Below are 17,437 nucleotides of genomic sequence, written 5' to 3' on the forward strand. Positions count from 1 at the left end.
ATAGGGATTTATGCAACCACAAAAATGGCTAGTAGGGGTGTAACACAATACCACTATCGGTTTCAAGCTCTAAATATCTGTATATGCATACGTAAGTGGGCGTGGGCTGAACCAGAAGGTGTTATTTTAGTACATGAACTCTACCACTATGCCGCCTGAAATCCTGGAAATAAAAACCAGAGCTAGAAATGCCAAGACTATCAGAAAGGTACATGAATTCTGGTTCTGACAGATCCTCAATCTTATCTGCATCGCTCTTTGGTCTCAACTAGAGATGTGGGTGGGACTGTTTTATTAATCCTGTAAAGGATTAACGACCTAACATAAAGCTATTTTGTCGCTCTGTTTCGAAGACAAACAGCAGGCTGTTAAGGTTTGTATAGGACTACACGATCTGCAAAAAGGACACGCATTACGAGATACGACACAATTGATTTTTGTCACTCTTCAAGCTGCAGACGCCACTATTTACAATCGTCCAGACGTCTTGACAGCCATCGCGATAGCTGGAACCTATCAGGACTATCATTGATCGTCCCAAGCCTGTCACAGCATAATATCACTAGTACATGAGCTTCACTACAGTGCTGAGGAAAATTCTCAAATACCCAGATACCCTCCTGTGGTGCTCCATTTCGCTGAGGGACTTATAAAGTCACCAGTTTGCAAATATACATACGAAGTGACCGATACTTTGGTAGCTGCAGCCAATAGGTACAGCTACAAACGAATAAATTAGCAAATGAGTGTACACCTGTACATCATAACATTGATGATAGAAATATTTCAATCATACAGGTATACGATCACACCTTTGTTCACCATGAAGCCTGGACCCAGAGCATCAGGAGGTGTGTTGTGCTTGCGAGAGTGGGTTGGAATATATATTTTTTTTAATGCAGCCTTTTTGCAGCCATTCCCAATCTGTGAGGAATGTTGGATGTTGGAGGAAAACCAGTCTCTCCTTTTCCTCAGCGCTTTGAAGCAGCATGTGTTTCAACAGCTAACCACTCTCAGATGTGTGCGAGAAGCTTTACGAGCAGAATAATGGCTATACCTACACATGTGGTGCGTGTGTGTGTGTGTGTGCGTGTGTGTTGGTGTGTGTGTTTGTGTGTGTGTGTGCTCTGGAGGCCCGAGACAGGGAGGCTCTTCTCGGAGCAGCGGTTTGGAAACTTGTGCTTTGGGTTTTCCTTGTGCTGTGATGCTGACAAAATAAACAGTGGTTCAAGAAAGGAAGTATGAAGCAAAACTATTAGACCTCGAAAAAAAAATTCCATGTTATATGTAACATAAGATATAAAAAAAAAGCAGTGCTTGGATTCAAGAACGATCGTTTTTACGGCAAAATAAACATTCTGAATCAAGAATCTTGGAAAGGAACAAAAGGCCATCAAAACGTGTTATTTATTATGAGGTGTATGCTGATATAATTTAATTTTTCCATCAGGATAATTGTGATTGATGACAACATAATATGGCATTTATTCGGAGTGATTTTGTGGACTAACAGGCATCCCTGGAATTTAAGAATCGTGATCAGCCATAAAAACGCTAGTCTTTTTCCCTCAACACTGCGTTTGGCATAAAATATTAGCTTTAATGTAACATATGTAAGGTATAAACATGTGGGCATGTGCTGTTATAATAAAAGAATCACTGATGGGTCGGTGCAATATAGCCTGAGGCAAACGAGTTACTTTTATCACCCCGAAGATGATTATTTTCCTATAACAGTGTTTTATTCCTCTTACACCAAAGCAATTGTTATTAATTAAAGAAAATACAACATATTTTTTATTCAAATATAGTTACGTTAACGTTAACGTCCTTAAAGAAGTTATCACTTGCGTTAAAGCTGCTATAAAACAGTCATTCCTTCACCAGCCTCTCTTTTTTCCTCTCGTAGTTATTAAGAGGAAAAATGACAGCTTTACATGTTACCGAGAAAGTGTAAAGCGCAAACTTCTCCGTGCTGAAGACTTGTCAGGAAATTCCCAGTTACAGCTTTAACCTCTGACTGTGCTGAAACTGGAGACTCATTCCAAATATCCCAAATGAAAAAAATAACCTCATCAACAATTACACATGTTTTTAAACAAGCTGCGCGTGTGCTGTACAAGTTCTTTTGTAAGTTGTTACTATAGAAACAGCTTATTAAAACGGGTGCGTTTGGATAAAAACCCGCGATTTGGCTTTCAGGCGGAACTGCGGTCAGAGCTGCTGTTAGAGAAAATTAATCAACACCTTCTGACCGATCAGAATCAAGATCTAAGCCGGGGCGGCTGTGTGTCAGGTGGTAGAGCGGGTTGTCCACTAATCGAAGGGTTGGCGGTTCGATTCCCGGCCCGCGTGACTCCACATGCCGAAGTGTACTCGGGCAAAACACTGAACCCCGAGTTGCTCCTGATGGCAAGCTGGCGCCTTGCATGGCAGCTCTGCTACCATTGGTGTGTGAACAGGTGAATGAGACACAGTGTAAAGCGCTTTGGATAAAAGTGCTATATAAGTGCGCCATTTACACGATCAAGTTTGCGACTGGTTGATCAGACTAGTTTAATTTCCATCCTTGATGATTCGGAAAAATAAGGACGAGTGATAATTCTGTCCACCGAGCTGCTCGAACTCTCATGGACCACTCGTTCAGCAAACTAAATTTTGTTACGAGTGACATTTCCGTCTAAACAAAATAAAGCCACCACTGTTGAAAATCGCAATATATATCATATAATTCTTCACACTTCACTCTTCCCTGTTTGCAGTACTACTCTACGTTTCTAAAGTGATGCTTTTATCTGTGGAACAAAAACTGCAACATCAATCTATCTTTATATTTCCATTTACTGGAACACACAGAAAAAAAAAGTAGCCTTGTGTCAAAACCTAACCTGTCTAATCCTGCCCCCATTTTTGTTCCAGGGTTTGTTTTCACAGGAAGTCGGGTTTAGGGTGTCTGCAGCTCCGCTCTGGAGGGCACACGGCTTTTCTGGAAAGTCGACAGAGTATAGAGTTTCGTCAGGGAAAGGTTTGAGGCTTTGAAGTTTTTGGCATTTGCTCAGGCACACAAAACTGTGAATGCCCTTTGAATATGCATTATTCCCTATGCGAACAACTAACTAATCAGTATGAGAGCTTATCTGGTAAAAGAGTTTTGTTTTTTTTTAAAAAAACACACAAATCCAGGGTGACTTTAGACCCACTAGACATTCAAGCAGGATGCTAAGGGGCTGAAATTCGTATCTGCCCCGTATTTACCCAGCACCTGAGCAAAGAAAAGGATATGCGTTTTTCCGAGATCAAACAGATCTCAAGACGTTATTTTCAGTCTTTGACCTCAGACTGCTCCCCTAAACTGGAGTAATCAGAGATCTCAGAGTGTACGTGACCAAAATCAACACGGAACCATGAGCCAAAACCGAAATCGTGCTATAATCGACCGGGAATTAATGTCACAGCTAGAGTCCTGCCTACGAGCTCTTCTGGAATCTCGACTGAATTCATTCATTCATATTATTGGATATTATCTTGACCACTGCATCGTCTTTAGCAACAAAAATGTTTTCCAAACCACTGGATTACATTTTTCTAAACCACAGGTTTATATCGCGCTTACTAATACGTTATCGTTTCTATAGTAACGGCTCAATAAACAAACCTTTTTTTCCCCCCAAAGAGTATTACTATTTAACAAAGGAAAACGTAATCGTTCATATGGTGACCGTTTCTGGAAGATGTTTAATGAACATTTATGGAAGGAGTCTCCAGTGTCGGTGCATTATAGTGACAAGTTTTCTGCCAAGACAAAGTCTTCAGGACAGAGAGAGAGAGAAAAAAAACCTAAAAACCCACTACTATAACGTAAGTGATAACTTGTTTCATGGACGTTCCACAAAATTAAATATAACTATAAATGGATAAAAAGCATCACACCACCCTGTGGCTGATTATTTTCCAAAAACAGCACACTCTATCGTGTTTTATTCCTTATTTAACGCGTGTACATTACAGCTCTATTACAATCCATATTATTTTTTTGTTGATGAATTTCTATTTTTGTCACAAATGCCTGAGTGAATTCACTAAAGACTTTCTTTAACGCCACAAAACACTATGGCGACTGTAAGAGAATATATTCCTTGATTGGCGGGGAAAGCGAAGTTCACTTGGAAGAGTACGTAATGAGGGAGGGGGTTGAAATGGATTCATACCTTACGCACTTGAATGTAATAAGCCTGGAGTCTGTGTGTGTTTCACTTGGCCGAGAGTTCAAACGCAGGATCGGATCCAGCAGACTCGAAGAGTTTAAATAGTTTCAATCCAGGTATTTTTTTTTTTTTTACCTACTGCTGACAGAATCTAAGTTAACCCTCCAGCTACTTGCGGCACAAATGAGTTACGGGCAGTGTAGATCAGCTGTGATTAGACAAACAAGACAATGTTAATTGCTTTTCATTAGCGTTTATTTACTGCTAGGCAACGTTTCCAATTTTCAAATCATGGTATCCCTCCTGCCTTACTGCAACAGAGTCGCTGTGTATTAAGGTGAATACTGAACATTTCTACCGAAACTTTTTCCTTGTTCTCAATCATCAAGGTGTGTGTGTGTGTGTGTGTGGGTGTGTGTGTTGCGATGACATCACTCTTCCCAGAGGGGGGAAAAAAAAACAGACCTCTCTGCGCTTAATAAATATTTTGAAAATAAAATCTTCAGAAAATAAACACTCGCCCACTCACACGCTAAAGAGTCCGAGCACTTTAGCCATTAGCAGACATCCATAAACACACTTTTCCTTCTTGTTCTTTTCTTTATACACACAAATCTCTTTCACACACACACACACACACACACACTTGTCTTCCATGCGCTGACGTTAAAAGCAGGATGCAGAGCTGCTGTTTGCTTTGGATGGACCGCTACATCTCAAACATGGAGTTGTTTAAAAGGTAGAGCCTTTTTTTTTTATTATTATTATTGCGAGGAGGTTTCATTCATATTTCTCTCTCTGGCTTTGAGCAGATCGGATACGGAGAGCCTCTTAAACACGCAAAAATCTGATTTTGAACGTTTTAAAACGCAAAGATTAAGAACAAAATGTTAATATCAAATCAGCTGCTTCTCATCAGTCTGTAATTAAATTTCTAAAGAAAAAAGTGAAACGACTATATATAAAGCTATGAGGATATCTCAGTAAAGTGCGTCGTCACATCATTTATCACAACACTGATATTGTATCGTCATATCGCCCAGCCCTACGTCCTAACCTTTACTAACTCTCATGAATATCAGTTTACCCACGGCTCAGTTAAACTCATTCGATATTCAATATTCACTCACTCATCCTAAAGCATATTATTCAGTAACTAATCGGAAATGCATGCTGTTACGAGAGTGAGGGACGTAAAGACTGATCCAGGGATTCCGACAGGTTTAAGCAAACAACGTTCCCAGTTTTAATTCCATTGGCGACAAAAAAAAACCCCCAAAAAAACCAGCTTAACCGTTTTAACAATGAAACCTTGCGCAGAACTTCCATCAGCAATATATGCTAGTTTAATGAGTCAGAACTGAATCTCAGACAAGATTATCTAAACCCTCAATCCTTCACCATGTTAGGAAGTTGTTATCATTAGACTTTAAAAGTGGCATCATTATGCTCATTAAATGTGATGCTTCCTGAACGCGACTATAGTCGACTATGATTTTACAACAGCACATTTGTTTCATGAACGTGAACTTTTCATTTGGACAAACAACAGTAGCAAACTGAGGGATTTAGGGCGTTTTCACACCTAGCTTGTTTGGAGCATCTGTTTCAGAAACCTTGTGCGTTTCCTTTCTTGGTTCAGTTAGTTTTGACATATATGAACGCGGCAAACGTTCGAATCCGCACCAAAACAATCTCCCGATTGCAAACAAACTCTGGAGTGGTTCGCTTGTGGTGAGAAAGCAATCCGGCCCAACGGACCAACGAACCAACCCGTATGGCAGTGCACGACTGGAACTTTCACACAAATACCAATAGCAAATCATTTACATGACTACAAATGTTTTAAAATGATATTTACATACTATCAAATTGAAATAACATTTTTGTGTTAATTTTGTGCTATGGGAACACACATTCGTGAAATTTGACAAGCCATAGATATGCTGAGAACCCTAGATCTTTTGTGACGAATTCTATGGGCGAGCACGTCGTGGCAATTCAAAAACGAATTCAAGCACGCCTCTTCATTTTAAAATCACGCATAATGGCTCTTCTCTGAAACGGGTGAATATGCAACAATGTTGTCCCGATGAAACATCGATTCCCGCTCAAACTGATAAATTATAATAACTACAGCTAAAAAGAAAGCCACAACAAGCTCGCAGAGCTGCTGTCTCTCCATCTTGATAAACAGGTGCACTCTGACCAATGAGAGGACAGTTTACTCACATGTGACTTGAATGAAAACATTTTGGTACGCTTTGAAAGGAGAAAATACAACGTCGTGACAAAATAAAATCCCCGTTTCGGAACAAAGCACAGATCTACAGGTCTGAAAACGCCCGTAGGTTTACAAAAGATAAGAGTAGGTGTGTGCATATCTCCTTCTCAAGCCCCATTCAGACTGGATTAGTTTTACGTGTGGAGGTGGAGTAAGGGAATTACTACCAGTGCACCGCTGGGATTTTAGTCTCGTCTGAGGGTACGCTTACACGGCAACGATGTACTAAAAACGGACAAGTTTTTCTTTTGCGTTTTTGAAAAGTTTCACGTGCAGACGACAACGTCGTCAAAACGATCCCCGTTCACACGGATCCGCGAAAACGACTAAAAACGCTGTATTGTGCATGCCAGGCCAGTAGTTGGCGATGTCGCTTTGTAAAGAAACACTACGCACCTGCACACACACGTAAGCATTCACGTCAAAGTGTCTGCCATATTGATCCGGGCAAGACTGCCCTATAAACAAATACATGTAAATCCCCGTTTACTGTTTTTTTCTGGATAAAAAGCACAACAACGTTGACATATCTCAAACGATTTCAATGGTTTATGATCTACCTGGAGTACAAAAAAAGTTCTGTCTCCAGTTACTCAGAATCTCGATAGTTAGACTTGGAAAATTATTCATTGCCATAAGGAATTGTGAAAACTCATCTTTAAATACTGAAAAAAAAAATCGAAATAGTGCATCTTTAAGGACTAATAATTGACCATCGTTGTAATAAAATCGCCAAATACAAATCAAATAGTGAGACACTGGCAGTCTGTCTGCTTTCTATACTTTATTAGCAATAAAAGGACACAGATATCCTCCAAAATAGACAATTACTTCGTCGGCGTAGATGTTGGTTAATAATTTGTCGTATGTAACAAATGCGTCTCCGCTGGTCGTAGTAGTGACACCGGTCCACTGCAGTACATCAGACACACTCGATCGCACCTAGGCGAAATTTGAAGTAGCCAATCCACCTACTGGCATGTTTGGGAGGTGGGAGGAACCTGGAGAGCCCAGAGGAAACCTATGTGGACATGGGAAGAACATGGGAAACTCCACATAGACAGTAACCCAAGCTCAGGATAAGCCCAAGAACTGGCAACTCTGGAGCTGTATGCAATCATCATTTAGTCCATTTTAAAACCAGACAACAATTCAAAATGGTATGATTTAGATCTGATAGAATCTGGTGCGATATGATTCAGTATCGTGCAAACAGTTTTAAAGAAGGCGTGAACATATGGGAGATATTTAAATCTTTCCAATGTACAGAAAAAGATGGAAAGATCCAAGTGTGGCATCAAGTGTTGCCCAATGTCAAACATGCAGCATAGTCCTTCCACAGAATCCCATTGCTCTTTTAAATGGTGCCCTTTCCTACACGCCCTTCAAAGGCCTCAGAAAAACAAGCCCACCCTACACACTTCTTCTCCCCTCGGGTACTTCTGCTGTCCAGACCAGAGCTGGCTGTGAGCAGAGGGGCCGCACTGAAAGGCCCCGCTGTTCTGGACTCCAGCCACATGCTTTTCATTCAGACATGAAGGCTCGCAGCTCGCCTTCTTCTAAAGCCACATCCAGGAAAAAAAAATACAGGGAGGAAAAAGGAGGGAGGGTAGAAAAAAAAAAATCCTCAGACTCGCCAGACTCCTAAATATGGACGTACTTTTAGCAGAGTCAAAAAGCTGTACGTGCTTACTTGGCCAAGAGAAGCATCAGTCATGTTTTCTCATAGGAGGCAAGAGGAGGAGGGACGCATGCCACAAAAAGGCATGTACTGATAGTCAAGTATATGATACACTGCCATATATTGTTATTAGGAGTGCACCATATGGCTGGGGAATATAACAAAAATATCACATCATGATTCTTAGTCGTAATCGCAGCTACACAGTAGTGTTGCACTGAACAAAAAAACATTCATAAATAATAAACTACGGTAAACTACAAAGTTTGCTTTCAAAGTTTCACTTATGGAACATCTTTGAAAATCACAGTAATACAGAAACTATGAGAAGTCGGGCTGGCCCAGCTGTACAGGATAGAAGAGCCTTTGTGGTGTGTGTGTGTGTGTGTGAAGCTGTCACTCAGAAAGAAGCCTCACATACAGCGCTAATATTAATGGTTCTTTCTCTCTCTCTCTCTCTCTCTGTTGTTACCTCACACCAGGTGTTTATATAAGACAGACGCAAACACCTGTGATGATCTGTCAGAATCTCTCCTTCGCTCTGAAACGAAGCCAAGGCGCTCGCTGAATCACTCTCTCCCTCCCTGTCCTTCTTAAACAGAGGAAAAGAAAGGAAAACAAAGCGTGTTTTTCCAGCGTGCATCTTTGATCAGTCGGCAGTAGGCCTGCCTGTAAATTCCCATCCGCATGTGGCCTTGTGCTTCACCTCCTGCTGATCGGTGTCGGGGGAGGAGAAGGAAAGCCTTCTGTAAAACAACCACAAATCTCATGGCGCACCTCTTTAAGGAGAGCTGTTTACATGACTATTATTTATGAGTGAACAAACTGGTTCGGTGTAAATACTGGCCATGAGCGCTGTTTCCATCCATCCCCTAAATCCTCAGGTTATATGACTGTCTGTCTTCTTCTCTATGAAGAACGTTCTCTCTGGTTACATTTACATGCAAACATTTTCGTTATGCAAACTTTGTGGGAATAATTATCACTACTGCAATCCAAAACAAATTTATGGTCATATGTGGGGTGATGTTTCGTATTAGCGTTACCATAACGACGAGAAGACTGTCAGTCCTGGCAGAGCGTAGTTAACTATAGATAACGTTAGTTCAGTTGAAAGGAATTGTTGGCAGGTTGAGACTTACATTCCTCACACCTTTCCTATTAGTTTCACTGGAGTTACTGAAGAATTCCTAGATACTAAATAATCTACCTCAAAATGAGGAACTCTGGGATACGCTGGGACTTAAACAGATAGAAATTTCATCTGGACTACTCTCATTACGTTTACGTTACTCTGATCTTTCTGTCACTTTCTTTTTCTTCCCAAAAAGAATCTCAGAGTCTGTCTCTCTCACTTTCTGTCTGTTTCTCTCTGTATAGCTCTATTCCCCTTCTCTGTCCCTCTCTATACCATTCTTTCTCTATCTCTTTCTGCCCCTCTCTATACCTTTCTTTCACTCTGTCTCTCTATCCATGTATGTCTCGTTTTCTGTCTCTCCTTCTGTATGTCTGTCTCTCTATGTCTCTCCTCCCCCTTCTCTCTTTCTGACCCTGTCTCTCTATCTGTCCCCATTCTCTCGTTCTGTCCCCATCTATCTGCCTCCTTCTGTCCCCCTCTCTGTCCCCCTCACTCTGTCTCTTTCTGTCCCCCTCACTCTCTCTCTTTCTGCCCCACACTATCTGTCTGTCTTTTTGTTCCAATTCTCTCTTCTGTCTATTTCTGTCCCTCTCTCTCAATCGCGTTCTCTCTGTCTCTTCCTAGTCCTCTCTTTATGTCTCTCTCGGAGTCTCTCCCCTCTCTTTCTCTATCTGTCTCTCTTTTTCTCTATATGCCTCTCCTCTGTCTCTTTTTTCTAAACCCCGCCCCCCCACCCAACCCCACCCCACCCCACCCCACCCCTAGCTCCGCATCCCCCCAGATCTTTGGAGCAGGAACTCACGGCGGCTGTTGGAGCCCTTCAGTGAGATGCAGCTTTGAAGTCGTAGCCAGATGACAGAGGAATGTTAACCCCCCCCCCCGTTCATTCCTCTTTCACAATAAACCAGAGGAGCATATGTGGTGAAACAAACAGTTGATTCTGGCTGCTCTCGTGCTTTGGAGTGTAATAAATATTACTACAGTGGGGAAGAGATTTGTTATCTAGTTACATACGGGTGACAAATTAACGGAATAAAATAAATAAGTAAAGTGACTTGGTAAGGTGTTGGACCACCATGAGCCAGCAGATTCTCCAAGTCTCTGTAAGAGTACTGGTATGAACAACACCGGTCTTCCAAAAGATTTTCCCTCAGTTGATGTTTTAATGATGTTGGTGGAGAGTCTAACACACTGTTCCATGATCTCTCATAGGTCTTGAGTTGAGATTTGGTGACTTGAGCATATGATCTTTAATCTTTAAGCATCCAAATCACTTGAAATCACATTTCCAAATCACTTGAAAGATTTCAACTTGTGGCCTTTTTTTTTTTTATGTGTAGTATAGGCAGCATGGCCATTCTGGGATTGTAAGAGCTATTACAAGAGCCAATTCCTATGAAAGAAAGCTTTTTTTATACTGATCAGACTGAGAGATTATCCATCGTAGTGCTGTGAATTTCTGCTTTCTAGTAATCGTTGTGTAGAATAGGTTCTTTTGTATTTGATATGCAACTTTTACATAACCAAACAAGGTTTATCAACCACTGAAAAACTTCCTGACACCCTATGAATGAAGCTTTCTGTTACACACACACACACACACATAGTCTGACACTGTAAATCAAACGCAAGACACACCCACTGAGAATTTTCCTAAGTCAGTCTTGATGTCTAGTTAAACTCTCACTAATGTGCTGCGGTTGTGCATAGCGGGTGTGATTTCATCTGTAACTGCCCACCTCTGAACCTCCCTCATGCCCTTTAAAATAACACTCAGAGGAGTGATGCAATGCTGTCAAACTTCACAACCCTGTACTAAACTGAGAGGACAAGTGGTGATGCAATGCTGCCTGCGGCTGACACACACACACACACACACACACACACACACACACAGATGCCAAGTTCCTGGCTGTGAAAACCAATAGAGTAAAACATTGTGTATAAAGAAACATGTGCTTCTGCTGCCAAGTGTGACAACGAACAAAATCTTCACTAGACAGTCTGCTTAACATGCCTTTGCACCGCTCTGTGAACACACATACATGCTCTGATCTTGTCGATGTGATGGCGCCGCTGGTGATCTGATGTGTAAATGTGAACATACACATACATGCACCACCATACCTGTCTCCAGGGGTTTTTGTTTTTTGTTTTTTTCCAATTTAAGAAAGCATGCCCCAATGTGAACAGAGATTTTCCAATCTGAATAGAAATATCCAAGTGAGAACAGTAAAATAGAAACATCTTCATTTGAGCAGTCATATCTCAGTGTGAACAGAAATTTCTCAATATAAGTTATATGATCCCAATATTCATAGAGATGCTTCAGCATTTAGCTAAAACATACCAACACAAACTGAATCATTCCAGCGTGAGAAGAAAAAAACCCCAATACAAGCAGAAATATCCTAAGAGCAACAGAAATACCCCAGTGTAAACAGAAAAATCCAAATATGAGCTAAAATGTCTCAATTTAAACAAAATTCCCCCAATGTGAACAGATTTCCTAATATGAACAGAAATGTCCAAGTGTGAACAGAAAGATGAAATATTTCAATGTGAACGTAAATATTCCAATATAAGTTAACTTATACAAATACTAGAAGAGATGCTTCAGCATTTGGCTGAAATATACCAACATAAACTGAAATATTCAAGTTTGAACAGAAAAATCCCAATATGAGCTAAAATGTCTAAATTTGAGCAAAAGTCCCCCAATGTGAACTGAGATTTCCTAATAAAAGAAATGTCCAAGTGTGAACAGAAAACAGAAAGATGAAATATCTGTGTGAACAGAAAAATCCCAATGTAAATTATCTTATCCAAATACTAGTAGAGATGCTTCAGCATTTGGCTGAAACATACCAAAATAAACTGAAGTATTCACGTGTGAACAGAAAAATCCCAATATGAGATAAAAAGTCTAAATTTGAGCAAAATACCCCCAATGTGAACAAAGATTTACTAATAAGAAGACAAATGTCCAAGTGTGAACAGAAAAACAGAAACACTCCAATTTAAGCTTAAATATCTCAATGTGAACAGAAATATCCCAATATAAATCATCTTATCCAATAGTAGTAGAGACGCTTCAGCATTTGGCTGAAACATACCAACATAAACTGAAGTATTCAAGTGTGAACAGAAAAACAGAAAGATTAAATATCTGGGTCAACATTAATATCCCAATATAAGTTAACTTATCCCAATACTAGAAGAGATGCTTCAGCATTTGGTTGAAACATACCAACATAAACTGGAGTATTCAAGTGTGAACAGAAAAATCCCAATATGAGCTAAAATGTCTCCATTTGAGCAATGTGAACTGAGATTTGCTAATAAGAAAACTAATGTCCAAGTGTGAACAGAAAAACAGAAAGATGAAATATATGTGTGAACAGAAATGTCCCAATATAAGTTAACTTATCCCAATGGTAGTAGAGATGCTTCAGCATTTGCCAGAAACACACTACATAAACTGAATTATTCAAGTGTGAACAGAAAAACAGAAAGATGAAATATATGTGTGATCAGAATTGTCCCAATATAAGTTAACTTATCCCAATGGTAGTAGAGATGCTTCAGCATTTGCCAGAAACATACTACATAAACTGAATTATTCAAGTGTGAACAGAAAAACAGAAAGATGAAATATATGTGTGATCAGAATTGTCCCAATATAAGTTAACTTATCCCAATAGTAGTAGAGATGCTTCAGCATTTGGCTGAAACATACCAACATAAACTGAATTATTCAAGTGTGAACAGAAAAACAGAAAGATCCCAGTTTGAGCTGAAATATCTCACTGTTAACAGAAATGTCCCAGTATAAAGTATCTTATCCCAATACTAGTAGAGATGCTTCAGCATTTGTCAGAAACATACCGACATAAACTGAAGCATTCAAATGTGAACAGAAAAACAGAAACATCCCAATATGAGCTGAAATATCTCAGTGTCATTTGAAACATGCTTTTACTTTACCTGAATGTGCCTTGTCTTTTGCTCGGACCTCTCACTTTCTCCTCCTCTTTTTGAAAGAAACCCACTCACTACAAAACTGTCCCCTAGAAAAAAAATCAATAAATCATTCAATCATTCTCATTAATCCATAACTTGTGTTAAAAATGACCAAAGTTATGCACATTAGACTCACCTTCAGGGTTTTCTCTCCGTTTGCAGGCTGTGAGAGACGGTGTGAGAGTTACTGGGGTGTTATTTATTAACACTGTATTTCAAAATAAATAAACAAACACATACAGGCTGAAAGAGCTCACCGTGCTTGGACTGAAGTTTACCCATTTCTTTCAAATAAACTATTTCACTGACTCCAGTTAAGCAGTAATCCTCGAGTCTTTCCGCTTTAGGATGTTTCACATTATGTCCCACGGACCAAAATAACATTCATTAAAAAGCTCCAATGTTTATCCAAAGACGTATTTGAAGCTTGAGGAGATTTCTTTAAATTCATTTATTTCATGTAAGAAATATAACTTATACAGAAAGCTACGTCAGGAAATACATCGCCGCTTCACTCGGATCCGACGCTCCTCCGTCGCTCCGAATGCCCGAGAACCTTCACTGCAACCTGCGGAGGCTGAAACAGAACGGTTCAATGCTATATAGTCACTAATTAAAAAAACAAAGTGCACTACATAGGGAGCACGTGCTGTCATTTCCCCGCTCAAAGAAGTGCACACGTATGAGATGTAAGGCGTTATTTAGAGCGTGTCCTCTGATCTCGCAGCCCAACACCCCGCCCCCGACTTAGCCAAACCGTCAGTGGCGTCCTATTGGCTGAAGCAAGAGCGCGCGCGAAGGCACGTAGAACAGAACCCCCCTCGCGGCGTCTCACGCGCTTTCCATCTGAAAATAAATCAATCAATCAATAAATACAAGATTTCCGTGTTTTAACGGTTTTTTTTTGGGAGATAGCCTGAAAAAGTACGTTATCTGATTCAATCTAAGATCTGAAAAAGTAAATGACAAAGTTTCTGATCATTTTTGATAATTGTTTTAAAAAATTGTATTTTTTTTATAATTACACATATGTTTCTGTTTAGATTTATTTATTTTTTAATGTGTCTTTTAACGTCTTGATTTTTAAAAAGTAGGAAAAACAGTTATCCGGAAGAAATACACGTATGTAGCCCTCGCGTCATGGCTGGAATTACTGTTAAACAAAAAGAAATAAATACTTTGTTTACTTTGTTTAACTCTCTTTTCTTTTCTTTCTTTTAATCTTCCTTTTCAACAAAAACAAAATAATATTTCGCCTCGGTCGCATGGTGGCTTAGTGGTTAGCACATACGCTTCACACCTCCAGGGTCGGGGGTTCGATTCCCACCATGGCCCTGTGTGTGTGTGTGGAGTTTGCATGTTCTCCCTGTGCTGTGGGGGTTTCCTCCGGGTACTCCGGTTTCCTCCCCCAGTCCAAAGACGTGCATGATTGGCATGTCCAAAAGTGTCCGTAGTGTATGAATGAGTGTGTATGTGCCCTGCGATGGATTGGCACCCTGTCCAGGGTGTACCCCGCCTTGTGCCCGATGCTCCCTGGGATAGGCTCCAGGTTGCCCATGACCCTGAAAAGAATAAGCGGATATAGAGGATGGATGGATGGATGGATGGATCCCCTTGGTGAAAAAAACCCCCAAAACAATAGAAAGAATTTGTAATGGGAATATATTGGTTTTAATGTAAACTGTAATGTTCTCTGTGGGTCTCTACTGGTAATTTGTTGCCTTCTATTGGTGGCGTTATATCAAGTGGACACCATTAAGGACCAATTTGGTAATGGTTCCTGAGGAATCTTAGCCCATAGACTTGATACCCCATATAAAATCTCTGGTGGGATTAGAAGAAGGCGGTTGCAGCACACAAACCCAAGAATATTACTGAACTGGAGGCCGTTGCTCATGAAGAATGGGCTAAGATTCCTCAGGAACGCTACCAGAAGCTATGCATCTCATTTGCAGTAGATCATAACAGCAAAAGGGTGCTCTACTACGTACTAAAGATGCTTGCTATGAAGGAGTTGAATCATTTTGAAACTGGAGAAATCATTATAAGCTGCATTTTCAGTCGAATTTGGGGAAACCACTTGAAGCATTCGTCGTGTTGGACCCATTTCAATTGCTTTTGTTTGATTTCTTCATTGTAAACAGCTGAAAGTCTGTAAATTTTGACAATAAACTTGATTTGCAATGGGGGTTGAATAACTTTGATTGCAACTGTATAAACAGTTGTTCTCTCACCAGCTTCTCTTTTTTCTTTCTCAAAGTTAATACGACAAAAAAAAGCAGCTTGTCGGGTTGCTGAAGACTCGTACTGACTGCTACGAAAGCGCTGACACTAGAGACTCCTTCCATTAGATATTAAATAAACGTCTCATTACAGCTAGCTTTACTATATCAAAAATTATATATAAAAATATGCTTTTAAATCTGTTTATTACTAGGTTCAGATTATGTGGAGTGTCCTTGTTCTTGTGTGTGATTTGAATTACAGACAGCGCTACTGTTTGAGCTGCTAATTTTATAATAAATTAATTAACACCTTCTGAGCAATCAGATTAGAGAATTCAACAGCACCGTGGTACAATGAAAGATTATAGACACTTATTTAGTACGGTATAAAACTTCACACCTAAAAAATTCAAACATCTGGCTTAAAAATGTTTGGCTCTGTAACAGTTAAAAATATAAGAGAATAAGTATAAAAAACAAACAAATAAATATGCAAATAGTTTCAGAACTATATTATCATTCAAGTCGCTTCTAACGTGTAACTTCACCTTTAAAATTTCAGCCCAAATCCTAATTTGTAATAGATATGTTTTGTAATGTTTTGGCATTACAACAGCCACCACAACTGATTTTAAATGTTCTTTTGAACATTTTTTACGGATATAAATGCCATACGGTGTCAGAAACCACATATCCGTTTGACAAAGTTGAAGATTTAGGCCAATTTATCAGTCCCTCCAGGATTTAGCGATTTTGCGATCGCAGAAATTAACGCAAAATCAAACAAACTCCACCATATTCGAAGGAGCTTGCAATTTTTCAAGATTACCGCAGATTTGGTCCAAGATTTGGTCCGTCGTGTGACATCATCACAACGCACATTCAGTCAAAGCCGTTTTCGATTCACATGCCTCGAACATGAGTACAGATAAAAGGTCTCATTTACAAACAAACATCAACGTGAAAGATTTTCATGCGATTGCAATTTCGCCAATTCAAGTTTACCACAAAAAGATCTCCACAAGTTGCATCACATTTCGAATAAAGCCACAGCTAAGTCAAGCATTTTTTGGCCCAACGATCAAAAAAAAAAAAAAAAAAGCCTGCGATGTGCAGACTGATTTATACAGTGCTGAACTTGTGGCTATAGTTTTCCCTTACATTACCTTTGTAGTTCCTAAGAAAACCAAACATCTAACACCAAACCTGTTTAGGCTGATTGACTGTATTTGGGGTTTAGGAGAACAGGTACATTTTAGCTTCTAGCATTATTCTTACTGCAATTATTTCCTCAGAATTCTCACTAGACAGTAAAATAAAATAAAACATTTACTTATTTAAAGTAAAAAAGAAAGGGTCTCTTTATTGTTATTACCACAAATTACTTTCCAGTTCACGCATGTTCTTCACTTGCTAGAATCAATCCTCTGCTCGTCTCATTTTTGCACAATCTTTGTTTCCCACCCGAGTGTAAACTGTCTGCCCCGGTCTGTGTGGTCACTGTGGCCAGCCATAATGACATATCCAGCTGTGGTTATGATGTTGCGGCTCCACTGAGGTTACTACCCATCTGTCGGTGCTCTGATCTTGTGGATATTACACCACACTTACAGATTTCACAGGTGGAAGTAGGCCAGAAGGAGCAGACTGGGAGTCCGGACTCAGCTCTTAAGGGGCAGGAATCAGAGGCAAACTCAGATTAAACCTCCTACCGTGATGTTTGTGCCCCTGATATAAGCACTGTCCACTCAAATATAGGCAAATTATAGACATCCATTTGTCAGACATAAGCTTTTTTTCCCCCTCCTCTACTCGAATCTCATTTTACAAACTTCAAGCACCAGAAACCTGGTCTCAGCCCCTTGGCCATATCCGTAAGTT

At 39.9% G+C, this 17,437-nt stretch overlaps 1 protein-coding gene across 1 annotated transcript in view; it reads right to left on the minus strand.

Moving 5' to 3' along the window:
- The window catches only part of nkd2b (NKD inhibitor of WNT signaling pathway 2b), a 37,520-nt gene extending 23,384 nt beyond the window's left edge, over window positions 1-14,136 (minus strand). Inside the window, exons 1-3 of the mRNA XM_053611619.1 lie at window positions 13,589-14,136; window positions 13,468-13,494; window positions 13,296-13,378 (exon numbers count right to left, since the gene is read on the minus strand). Of these exons, the coding sequence (XP_053467594.1) occupies window positions 13,296-13,378; window positions 13,468-13,494; window positions 13,589-13,715 (237 nt within the window). The 5' untranslated portion in view covers window positions 13,716-14,136. The remainder of the gene's footprint in view (window positions 1-13,295; window positions 13,379-13,467; window positions 13,495-13,588) is intronic.
- Between the last annotated feature and the right edge of the window lie 3,301 nt (window positions 14,137-17,437).

The sequence above is a fragment of the Ictalurus furcatus genome, chromosome 23 (assembly GCF_023375685.1).
Source record: "Ictalurus furcatus strain D&B chromosome 23, Billie_1.0, whole genome shotgun sequence".
NCBI classification, from domain to species: Eukaryota; Metazoa; Chordata; class Actinopteri; order Siluriformes; family Ictaluridae; genus Ictalurus; species Ictalurus furcatus.